The sequence below is a fragment of the Pungitius pungitius genome, chromosome 11, assembly GCF_949316345.1.
Source record: "Pungitius pungitius chromosome 11, fPunPun2.1, whole genome shotgun sequence".
Taxonomy (NCBI): Eukaryota; Metazoa; Chordata; class Actinopteri; order Perciformes; family Gasterosteidae; genus Pungitius; species Pungitius pungitius.
In genome coordinates, this window is record NC_084910.1 from 2,840,020 (window position 1) to 2,852,955 (window position 12,936).

The 12,936-nt window shown below is 48.3% G+C and overlaps 1 protein-coding gene across 1 annotated transcript in view; it reads left to right on the forward strand.

The window, feature by feature from the left end:
- LOC119197511 (zinc finger protein 407) overlaps positions 1-12,182 on the forward strand; it is a 44,808-nt gene extending 32,626 nt beyond the window's left edge. The window contains exon 5 of the mRNA XM_062565615.1: positions 10,810-12,182. Within this exon, the coding sequence (XP_062421599.1) occupies positions 10,810-11,636 (827 nt within the window). The 3' untranslated portion in view covers positions 11,637-12,182. The remainder of the gene's footprint in view (positions 1-10,809) is intronic.
- The last annotated feature ends 754 nt before the right edge of the window (positions 12,183-12,936 follow it).

Genomic DNA, 12,936 nt, shown 5'->3' on the forward strand with positions numbered 1-12,936 from the left:
AACAGGCCGCTATCTTTGTCATATTAGTACATTTCCATCTAGATCCTGGTCCTTTCTCTCTCTCTCCTCTCCGCACAATTGTGGTTCCCTCACCTTCTTCATGGCCCGTCGATGCCTCCTCCCAGCGGTGCGAGGCGGCTTTAACCCTCCTGACCTGTCTCCTCGCCCTGATTAGCTGTATTCTGGAAACCCGTGACTCCTTCAATCTCTCCAATCGATCCGGCTCCCTTTTTCTGTTGCTATGTGCTTCAACCCCACTCTGACCCATCCTCTGCTGTCTGGTAATGTGCCCCATGCAATGCCCTCCCCTTGTGTGTGTGTGTGTGTGTGTGTGTGTGTGTGTGTGTGTGTGTGTGTGTGTGTGTGTGTGTGTTTGCCACTGACCTGAGTGATGAGTGGTGACCCTCTGGCTGGCGCCTGGCATCCTCCTCACTCCTATTGATTAGATCTGAGGTTTCATACAGTAGCCTCCTCACGTGACTGTCATTTACTGTCTCTCCTCTGTCTCCAACGTATCTTGTGCACACACACACACACACACATTCATTTAGTCACTTATGAAGCACGCGTGTATTGCTAATGAACGCGAAAGAGGTCAAAGGACAAGATTCCCCATTGCATGTATGAACACACTCAGGCAGCCTGGAAAATGACTTTTAATTAACAGACAACAGATGCGCCACACTAACTGCTTTTATATTTTAGCTTTTAGCCACGGAATGAGTCAGCAACAGAGTGAAGTGCGAGCGGAGGATCAGAGAGGAAGCAAGGATACAGCTGTCGATGTTAATATACGTTGTGGGGTTTGATCTGATTTGATGGAGTGCGATCTGGGAGACTTTCATTTCTCAACGTGCCAGGTCGTTTCCTGCCCTCACAGCCGTCGGTAAACAGCGTCCTCAGGAAACAACTAGACGTGTGTGTGTGTGTGTGTGTGTGTGTGTGTGTGTGTGTGTGTGTGTGTGTGTGTGTGTGTGTGTGTGTGTGTGTGTGTGTGTGTGTGTGTGTGTGTGTGTGTGTGTGTGTGTGTGTGTGTGTGTGTGTGTGTACGTGCCTCTTCCACTCAGTCTTTGCCACTGTAATGCTCAGGTTAAGTGTAGTTGCAGGCTATTATACATCATTAGGGTAAGTAAGGCTCAGGCAGCGCGGCAAGAGAAATGGACTCTTTCCGTTGCTTCATTCCTCACAGGCCATAGCCGAAATAGCACCTGACGTCACACACACACACACACACGCGCACATGTGCTTGTACAAAGGCACACACACCAAGCAGCTATCCACTTATCCAGTCAGTCACAAATCACTTTGTCAATCAGGTGGTTTATAGAGACTAAAGTCTCCTGATCGCTGCTCGAAGCCAGTCAAGCATGCCACTCTACTTCCAAGGTGGAAATTGAAGCTTTCTTAATGGATAGATGTGAGTGTTTTATTGCGTTTTCACATTTTATGATACATGTTAACACCAACCATACTGGATCCAACCAGCCACTGGGATGTATAGAAATCCCAGGGCATTGCCAAGTAATGAATTCTACGTTTTTGTTGGTACTATTTTGGTTGGTGCTATATAAGACGAGATTTATTTTCAATCATTTTAATTTCATTAAAGTAAATTCCATGAATTAAATATTAGCTGTCAGCATCTCCATCACATCATTACAACAAAAATGAAGTCAGCATCATCCTCCCAAAGCCATGTGGATGAAACCCCAGGAACACAGAGGGATCAAAAGTGTTAAAAGATAATCCCTGCTTAGTTTTTTTTTTTTGCCATCGTTGAGTAAAAAGAAAAGTGAATTGCCCTCTGTTGTTTCCCTGAGCTTTTTGCCATCTCCTTTGCAGAGGTGCACAGTGGTGTCCTCTGCCCAGAGGATGGACCTCACGCTGGGTGGCAGAGCCACAGCAACAGAAAGGTGATGGATGAAGGAGGGCAGGAAAAAGACTAATTGTTCTCATTACAGAACGAATAAAAATCAATATGTCTCAAAGCGAGGGGGAGGCGGTAGTGGTCTTGAAGGGCACTGTAGTTATTGCATGGGAGTGGATTTTGTTGGAATTACAAGAGGTGGCGAAGGCTCAGTGGAACCGATCACATTTGAATGCTAATTCCAATAAAGGACAGTTAGATTAATAGATGTGGCGGTCCAGCGCTGGTCCTTCTCCAAAATAGCAGAGGGTGTGTTTAATATTGAAGTTTTAAATGCAGTTAAATGAGAAAACGGCAAAAAAGGGAAGATATTTCCCCATTTTCTTCAAATTAAAGCAGGAAATTTCGTTACCGGGGGAGCGTATTTTACACAGTCAATTACAAGGTTAATACATCTTCAACATGCCCCCCTTAAAGTCCTTGGGTATTTGTTCAGGGATTTTGTTTTTTATTTTAGTTTAATTGGCTATGCGGAGGCGATGCAGAACACGCATACAAACATACACACTCTGAAATGCAATAGATCCTGCCCATTAGTTCTGTTGAGGTTGAGTCTTACTTTCTTTAATTCCACGACATGTTTAACCACAGCCAAAGGCACAACTTTCCACTGACCCTGATGGGAAACCGTTCTCGGTGACGACCAGTCACAATGTTCACCAAACTTAAAATGTCCTCCTACAAGTTGTGGAGAGCTGTCACCAGTCAGTCCACACAAGTGTAGCGAGACCAAACTGCAAACGCACAACCTCACACCCACACACACACACACACACACACACACACACACACTATTTCTTCATAGCACTCCGGCAGCATGTTGGCAGCAGCGTGTGTGTGTGTGTCTGTGTGTGTGTGTTGCGCAAACAGACAGTGGCTCTGGTCTGGTTTCTCTCTGACACAGATGACAGCATTGTGTGCATGTGTTTCTGAGAGTGTGAGTGCATGAGGATGTGCTGTATGCTCGTGTGTATGCGAGAGCCGGCAGACTTAAAGAGCAGCTTTCACTCACATGTTGACTTTGGGGTTTGTACCTGCAAAGCAATAGCATGGGAGCAGTGCTCCGACTGTCTGCACGTTTCATGTGTGGGAAAAATCAATCAATCCATATTCTAACTTTTTTTAGCAAAAACTTTGCAGAAGTTTAAAAAGGAGCCACAACAAGGATGAATATAAAACAGAAGAACATCTGATTGTTGTCTCTGAATGAGTTTGTGTTGAACATGGGTTTTAAATACTGGTTTGCACCGTAACATGTCGATGCCCGTCTCAGTCTCCTCCCTGTCAGGTTGTTTTTCTCTGATTTAGCTCCGTCTTGCAGCCACAGAGACACCACACACCGTATGATAGAAATTCAACAGTGAAGCAAATTGGCAGAGCCACAAAGGGCGGATCGACAGCGAGAAGACAAGCTGGGAAGGAGGCGGAGTGCAGAGGAGGCAGTGTGAAAGATGGAGAGCGAGCGAGATGGAGATGATGATGGAGGGAGAGAGAGGGAGAGGGAGGCTGTGGTGGTTTATATAACATCTCCAGGATAGTCTTTGGCATGCATCAGGGGGCTGAGCTATCAATCACTCCATCTGTGTAAAATCACGAGCTGACTCCAATATTGCTAAATATTTATACTGTCACATACACACAGGCGCGTAGATGAAAAGAGTAATTCATTAGGGCCTTCTCAGGCCTGTCAGCCGGGAGATGGAGATTAGAGAAGCAACCTCCCACCGCGCCTGCCTCTCCTCTCACCGGGCTCCTCAGCCCTATATATAGAGCCATCAGGACGATAAATATCTCCAACGTGCCTCTGTTAGGTAAATACGCAGTAAATATGGCAGGGAGGATCGGAGACTAAGCCAAACAGACCGCTCAGTGTGTGTGTGTGTGTGTGCGTGTGTCGCATACGAGTCTGAGTGCAATGAGCGCACATTTTCAGCAGAGCCTTGATGTGCTGTGAGAATTTGCTCTTACTGTACTCAGAGCTCCCCTCGGTTCGAGACGTGAAACTTTCGGCTGCTCGTGAGCCGGCTGTTTGCGACTAACGAAGTACAAACGGCGGCAGCCCGCTCGAGGGGCGGAGTCTACTTGAGGGCGGACCCCGGGGCTGGGTGGCGAGCTTGCATGAGAAGATGTGAAAAGTTGTTTCGGCTTCCACATTCGACCCGTGTGGAATCAGACACCAGTGTGTTGGATTGGTAATAAAAATAATATCAGAAAGACTAAATGTTGTATATCAAGATTCAATTTAGTGAGTAAAAGTCTGTATGAGAGGATCAGTGCTAAATTAATTATTTTGAGGTTTGATGCATATTACGTTTATTTTCCGCATTGTTTGGCAAACACAAATAAAGTATTTGAAGATAGTGTCAGGCCTTGGGGGGTCATCAGCAACATCATCTTCGTACTGTCATTACAAAAGCAGCTTTTAGTCTAAAACTCTCATCCATAATGAACCATTAATCATGGTAGAGTGCGTGAGAGGGATAGATGGGGGACACAGTGAAGGCAGGGTGGAGGAGAGAAAGGGGAGAAAAGCGCCCCGTGATTATCTGCAGAAGTTCGACATCCCCAGCAAATCCACGCAAGGTCCACCTCCAGAGATTCTTTGGAGGGAGAGGAAGAGGGAAACGAGCCCAGAGAGGGGCCCCCGATGGGGAGAGGGAGGGGGGGGGAAGGGAGGAGGGGGGTGGGGGGGGGGAAATGTGGGAAACGGGAGTGTTGTGATCTCCGGTTTGGTTTCATATGTCAATCGTTCCCGTCGGGTTGTCGGACGAGGCCTCCTCCGTTTGGCCTCTCCCCTTCCTGCTCCTCCTGACCGTCCTCTGCACTGCAAATAGCGGCGATTTGCAGCATCGGTGGGAAACAACCGGCACCTCGGGAACGAAAAGACCGGCGCATTAGTCCCATCTGGTTAGTCATGTAGAAAGTTGAAGTGATGCACCAGAAGACTCTGGTGCTTTTCTAGGGCACACGAGCCGTGATGTAACCCACAGTCGTCAGGTGTCTTTTTTAGGCCTTTCAGCATCAGACGCCCTCTCGCTGGCAGCCCCCCCCCGCTGAGGTTTGGTCAGACATCACTTTGTGCAACGGCAGCAACCTCCCACGCGCTTTGCTCGCGGCAGCCTCTGCGTCGTGGCAGGTGACGCGATGCAAAGGCGGAGGCGCTGCATCCCCCTACTAACTGTGCTGGCTTCTTAATTTGAAAATCCCCTCCATCTGGTCGTCCTGGAAGTGGTGCGCGCAGTTGGATAAGTTATTACTCCCAGGGAGTACGTTTTAAACTCGTGGATTGCAGTGCGGCTCCTAATCTCTAACAGAATCCTGTCTGAGTTCCTGAAAATGGGTTTCTGCGTGTGCCCTTCTTCTCTTTCTGCAGTTTATACAGCTACATCTTGGGAATTATTGTGAACTCCGAAATGCTTGCTCACCTAATTTATTGATGCTGATTTCACAGGTCATTTACAACTCCAAGACATTTACTGTAACTGAGTCCATCGCCATTTAAAGGATGAAAAGTGAAGGTGCAGTGGGAAGGTTTACCCCATGAGTGTGTTCTTTTATTTGCCCTTTCACCCTTTCTCTCTCTCAATCCCTCCCCCTTTCTTTCTTTCTCTGGGCTAAGACCCTGTGGACATGAGGTAGATAGAGTTAGTCTGGACCAGATTATACACACACGGGGTCATCCTCAGTCAGCAGAAAAAGAGCTGAGAGCAGGACACTGACCACTAAGTGTGTGTGTGTGTGTGTGTGTGTGTGTGTGTGTGTGTACTTTCCACCTTTCGAGCCTTTCCCAGCTCTATAGAAGACTAGAATATGTTTTATTGTTCAGGATTTGGGGTGATATGTGATGCGCAGTCTGTCTTGTTATATTTGGAGTTCGCAATCATAAGTCTCATGAATTCCAGTGAATAATTGTAATAATAGTGATAAGAACATTTCAAATCCACCTCTGGATATTTCCCCCTGACACATTTGGTTTGGTGCAACTATTATTTTTCATTATAGTCTTGATTACCTCTAAACCCGGTAGGGGTTTCCTCTTTGAGGGGGCTTTAACGCACAGTGTTTTAGTTTCACTACTTTTTTTAAATGCGTTTTGAAGACATTTAAAACATTGTGTTACTTCACGCGACGGGCGTGAAGAACTGCACAGATTATGTTAAAGTCATTCCCTCTTTCTCGAGCTTCCAACTGGAGTCAAAGACGCATTAATATCGGCCTCCCTGTCAGTCCGTGCCCTCGTTCTCTTCTGTTTATTTGTCCTTGGGGTGTGTTCAGTGCGTCTCCATCTCTCTCCCTGCCCCCCCCCCCCCCCCACGCTGTCAATCTGGCTGCTGTATAATTGGTTGTTTTTTGGTCAGCCGCCCTGTCCTCCCTGCCGTTGATTCATGGCGTTTGGAAAGGTGACAGTGGCGGCTGTCCCTACCAGACAAAGTAGAGGCATCACTAGCCAGACCCGAGCTGACCTGCACACACACACACAGAGGCAGACAGGCGGACACACAAACACACACACGTACGCATAGGAAACACATGCAGCTTTAGCCTGAGGCCTCATGGGGGAGGAGAGGCAGGTAAGGTCGTCGTGTACATGGCTAAATCAAACAACATCCTGAAACACGCATTATACAGGGTATCAACACATGCACATGTTGATGCTGGGCTTTTTTAGCATGCAAACACTTGTTGATTCAGTTGTGTGAAACTAAATACTTGATAACTATTAGAAGGTTTATGGTTTGAATGTAATATGCAAAGAAACAATGGAATTCACACAGACCTTTATATTTTATTACTATACACATATTCTGCACTAAAATGTAAAAATGTTTACACACCTATATAATTTACATAATAACAGCAACATGCTCAAATACAATCTATAGACAGATTATACACAGATTATGTTAAAGTGTGTTTATGTAGCACCTCCTGGTAAAATATTCAGAAATTACAACTTAAAAATGCTATATAAAATTATGAAGGTAATAATGAAACACACACATGAATAAATGTGCAGACATTCAAATAGTGACACACTTAGAAACACAGACACACACTCTCTGTGCTGACCTGGATACACCCACAACTGGCACTTTATCTACTTAGCAGTGTCACCTTCAAAAGCCTGCACCAGTCCCTCAAACACACACACACGCACACACACACTCCCACAAATAACAGCTGTGTGTGTGTGTGTCAGGTTTAGGGGTCTCCATCCTGCTCTTTTTAAGGCAGCTGCTTCATATCTCTGATTAAAGGTAATCGGCTGGTAGAAAGGTTTTGTGCAGTAGTTGAGAATTGATTGTAAGCTCTGACTGTTTCATGGTCCCGACACTGACCTTGTAATTGATTTGGAGAGCACGGGTCATTTTTTCCTTCACTCTTGTGTTATGGTTTGATACGGTATCTTTGACCTGTACTGTCAATACGGGATTCCTTCCTTGTGTTTTTCATGTTTGTCTATACCTATGAAAGCCAATCCAGACGTGATGCGTTTCACACATAGACTGTGAATGTACGTTTAGCGATCTCACCCGAAGCGATGATAACAACATGCAGACCTGTGTGTGTGTGTGTGTGTGTGTGTGCGCGCGCGCTGGCCCCATCACATATGCATGTGCAAGTGAGCTTATATTTGCAGCGAGCTGACCTGTGTTACCGCCAGTGTAATTGATTGTGTGTGTGTGTGCTGGTGTCTCGGTGTTAAGGTTAATTTCTCTAACTGCTGGTAAGTGCTGTCTGACCGCTCCCCTGGCGGCCTCTCCGAGCTGAAGTAATGCCACTTAGAGGCCCCGGGCCCCCCCGCTGCTGGCCAGCCCATCGATCGGCTGATCGATAACGGCATCTGTAGCGTACACGGAGCAGGGAAGCTCGCCGCGCTGACCCGACGCGAGCAGCGCACACACGGGGAGCAGCCAGTTTCTGCTGTATGTCCACGCACAGCAGACGGGGGGTGATCTCACCGGGCGTTGTTTTGATCCCCAACAAAGCAGAATATGGAAGAAAAAAAATGCATTTCAACTTTCAAGTATCGGATTTAAGGGACACTCACAATTGTAACAATTGGATGGTTTTCTATGATTGTCTCGATCCCGGCCTGATCTTAAAAAAAAAACCAAATGGCTGCACCTGCCAGCGGATATCTGAAAGGAAAGCCATGGTTTGCGCTTGGCATTTGATTTGTTGTGAAATGCAGAATGCAACTACAAGATTTGGCTTTTGTTGTCCTTTTTATGGACGCACATGTCTCTGCCCTCTCGACTTTCTCATAGTTCTGGCTCACAGAGTCCTCTGAACTGTCCTAATTCAGCTTTTAATTCAAGACTTTCCCATCATCTGAAAATCGGAATGACACCACCGCCCGTCCCCGCATCCCTTCCCCCCCCCCCCCCCCCCCCCTCGTTGTTTTATTCCTCTCAGGGAGCCTCCATCTTGTCTCAGATCACAGCCAATAAAGCAGCCTGCCTCTCCCCTCTCACCCCCCGCTCCCGCTTCCTGTTAAAGGAGTCAGTCAGTCAGAACACTCAAAACACATATTAAACAGGCATCAGCCTCTCGCCGGGGCCAAATCACGCTGTTCAAATGTTGTTCTTCCACCGGGAGCGCAGGACAACTGAAGAGATGGGATCTGCAACATTAACTTGATTCACGGCAGCAGCGACTGAGTGACACTCCATAAACCTCAGCGGGCCCCCGCCGGCTAATGTGACACACACTAGCGGCAGGCACCACGCACGCATTTACAAAAGGCGGCGCACGCAGGGGCCGGCGTCTACATGCATAATAGGTACCGCGGCGCGCCTGACCTCAACGCGCACCCCCTCCGCCGCCCGCATATCGACACGTGCATCCAGAGAGGCCCCCTCAATGCGTTCATGCATTAGCAGATATTCGTCAAAAAAAAAAATCCTGATCCTACACATGCAGTCGGGAGTTCATCCGCTAACATGCCCTCCCTCTTTTAAAACACACACACACACACACACGTATAAACAGTTTTTATGGTAATCCAGCAGAAACTGCACATCCGCTGAGTTATCGTCCTCCACAGCCGACCTCTCGGCTGGCAGCGCTTCGGCGTAGGCAGTTAGCATGGCCCCCGCGAAGAGCTAACCTCGGCTGCTCAGAATGCCAGTCGACGGAGCCGACCCCCCCCCCCCCCCCCCCCCCACGCGCTAACCACCGGGCTTGTCACTATGGACACAAATTGTCGAGCGCGGGTGGATATTTACTACACGGAGCACGGCGCCACGGGGAGTTGTTTGTTCATTTGCCCCCCCCCCCGAGCAACAAGGTGCATTGTTTTCCTCCTGCTATGTAGATGTGGAGGGAGAGGAACAGAGATCCACTTAGTGAGAGGAGAGACTGAGAGAGTTCGAGGCGCGCCGACGGATCCCGCAGGTCGGAACCAAAGTGTCGTAGATCGCTTTGTGCTAGAATGCAAACGCGACGTCAATCTGCAGAGCCCCCTCCGCTCCAAACAAGGGGCCTGGTCTGATCGCCCTGCTTTTCCCCTCCACTGAGAAGGAAACCGCTCCACAGTTTGTAGTTACCGCTCTCACCAGGTTGGAGAGTGGGGGGGTGAAAAGAGCTGAGTCCTCAGAAGTCCATCTGCACTTAACATGAACTCTTCCACCTTTCGGCGCCGTCTTTGTGGGGTATTCTGTCCAGTACTTCTTTCGGTTTTCAGCTGCTCCCTAAAATAAGCCCGGCAGTTGTAGACAGGTGTGGGCGTATGTGTGCAGGTGTCATTAAAATAACAAGTTGTCATCTTCTCGCTTTTTGGAAAGTGCCATTTTTTTGAATGATTTATGATACCGAATGTGAAGGTGTGAGCACAGGACAGAATTTTGCACGGCATCTCTATCCACGCGTCTCCTCTGGTATTGGCCAGTGTGTCTTTACATTCACGCGTGTGCCCCCCCCCCCCCCCCCCGGTCTTCACTCCTAAAACATACTATAGCGTTGAAAATGTGTTTTTAAATGACACATTATGGAAAGTGTGTCCAAACTTTTGACTGGTACTGCAATCTCAATCATTTATTTCCTTTGCACTATTCTGGGAGCGGGTCCGCTCCGGACTGGTGTCGCCAAAGGGTCAGTGGTCACTGCCCACCAGGGGGGGAGACGGGAATATCAATGATCGATGAGTTTTTGTGGTGTGCTAAGTAAGCAGAGTACCTTTTCAAGGAAATGAGGCAAAAGCAACCCAAGTTACTTTAGTTGTTTCCAAATGATTTGATTATTTACTTCAAAGGGTTTCAGAATCTGCAAACTTCCAAGTGAAGCTGAAACAGAGCACATTTGTGTTTCTTTTGTGACGTATTTGTGTGCATGCAGTATTTCTACTATAAGTTAATTTGTGCACAGAAGCAGAGGCGTGAACCGAGTCCCCTCTTCACTGTCTCAAAGTCCCATTCTCTGCATGGATTAGCCTACAAACGGCTGAGCCAGGCGCTGTTTAAACAATGGCATTTCTAACACTGTTCCCGTCACCTTGGAGACGCCATGGCAACCTGTGATCCGAGAGGGCACCGTGTGGCTCAATTAGCACCAGCCGTATCTCACCACACTCTTCTAATATCTCCATTTTCTGTCTCCTTTCATGGATTAAGTGACAAAAACATGCAAAGTGTTGCATCACCTTTCATATCAACTCCTATATCTCTTCCCGCCTCTTGCTCTTTGTCACAGTGATGGATGCGTGAACACAGTAAATTCAGCCATTGTTATAGAACATTGTTTTTGAATCTTACCATCTTGCGCTGAATCCTTTTTTCTTCATGCATATAACGCATGCAGTGACAAAAGGAGGCTTTGGGGCCCTCCCCTTACCTCCTTCGTAGTTTTGCTCATGCTAAATATGTGCCTGTGTTCCCCAGGTATCGTGTCCAAGTCTTTCGAGTGCCGGCTGAAGGGTCAGGGGGCTGCGTTTGTGGAATCCGAGGCCGCGGACTCCCCCGCGCACAGTAAGGACGCGTCCGAGGCGTCGGCCCACGACGAGCAGGTGCAGCAGGTCATCATCATCCAGGGCTACAGCGACGAGGAGGTGACCATCGACCAGGCCCTGGAGGAGTCGGCCGCCGCCACCCTGCAGACGCTGGCCATGGCCGGCCAGGTGGCCGAGGTGCTCCACATCACCGAGGACGGAGAGTTCATAGCCTCGGGCCGGGAGGTGGCGGCGGCGGGGGCCCACCTGGCCGGAGGCAGCACCCAGTACGTGGTGCTGGAGTCGGGGGAGGCCCGCAAAGAGCTGCGGGCTTTGGCCAGGAGGGGGGGAACGAGCCACGTGGTCTCAGAGTCGTCCACGGCTCTGGACGCTCTGCTCAGCGCCGTCAGCGAGATGGGCCACCACGAGGACCGGCGGGGCGCCCTGAGCCCCGAGGCGGCGGCCGCGCAGAGCGACGAGAAGCGGGACCACGGCGCGGTGCAGGTCATCCAGGGGGGGGGCCAGGAGGGGATGCAGGAGGTGCTGCAGCTCGCCGCGTCCCAGATGATGAAGGAAGGTCTGACCCAGGTCATCGTCAACGACGAGGGGACGCACTACATCGTGACCGAGCTGGACAACTGCACGCTGCAGGTGGAGGGGGGCGTGTATGCGGAGGCTGGGGCGGGCGGCGGGGAGGTGGAGCAGGGGGAGCCGCAGGCCGGGGAGGAGATGGTGGTCTACCTGGACGGGACCGCTCATAATGTAGTGATGGAAGGCTAGCACACTTTCCACCTCTCAGTAGCCCTTGTTCTGGTAAGGCTCACATTTTTTTTACATCTCTTCTGTTTTGGGTTGTGTTTTGCTTCGGCTGAACTCAGGTTAAGCATCTTTCAGTGAGAGGGACGGTGGGTTTTGGTGCCGAGTGAGTGAATTTGCAATCCTCACATGCAGCAACGCTATCCACTAATGCCATGCAATTTGAGGATATACATTTCCTCCTGATATTAACGTTTTCAAATGCCTCTTATATTACGGGAGTCATTATAAAGCAAAATATCTATTATGCTTTTGCTCTTCTATGTACTACGTTGTTTTGGTCTCATTTTGACTACGACACAATTATTCATTTCTTCCATTGTGTGTAGAGATTATAGTATTACTAGTTATGAAACCAGTTTTCATTACTTTTTGACAAAATAACTCCTAAATGGATCTTACAGATGATTTATATGTAATGAAACAGAGTTGGTAATTATGCATCAGGTAATTGTAAGTTTCACTTTTGGGAAACCTCTATTCATTATTATTGCAATTTCAATAAAAATTTAGTCTAATTTTTAACAACTGTGTCCAGATGTTTTTTTTCTTTCTTAGCTCTTAGCTTGCTGTTACTTGTCACACCACGCCCACATTGCAGCCTCAATACTGCTGTTACACGTACAGCACATAGAATACGAGGCACATACATGCATCAGCTGATGGCTCCCATCATGCTGGCTGATCACTAACACAGTCATTATCATCACCATTATCATTATCATCATCATGATCACCATCATCCTAATCGGCATCCTCTCCTCTCTCTCTCTCTCTCTCTCTCTCCGCATCGGGCCCATTCTGTTCATTGCACACAACGCACCCCCCCAGCAGTATTCAGCACTAGAGGGAGAATCAATATTCATTTAGGCCCCTACACAGGCCTGGTTTCTGATGGAGTGAGTGGGAGAGCAGTACGACGGCTGAGAAACACAACGGACAACCGCTGAAAGTGGAGAGACAAAGCACTCATTCATCAAAAGATCATCCCTCTAACACACACACACACACAGTCTTCTGAATGCTCTTTTTTTTTCCCCCATTCCCCGCAAAGATGAACACGGTTGTAACAGAATTTGTGTTCAGGGTGCATCCGTACGTCGCCTGTGAGCCGGAGCCGACGTCTGTCGACAAACAAATGACACAACTGTCGCATTCTCTGCTTTGGAAATTGCCTTTTAAATCTTTTTGTATTCAGGTTTAATGTCAAAATGTGGTAAGCGGTGTGCGTGGCTGGCGGTGGGAAGAGGTTCCTTTATCAAAT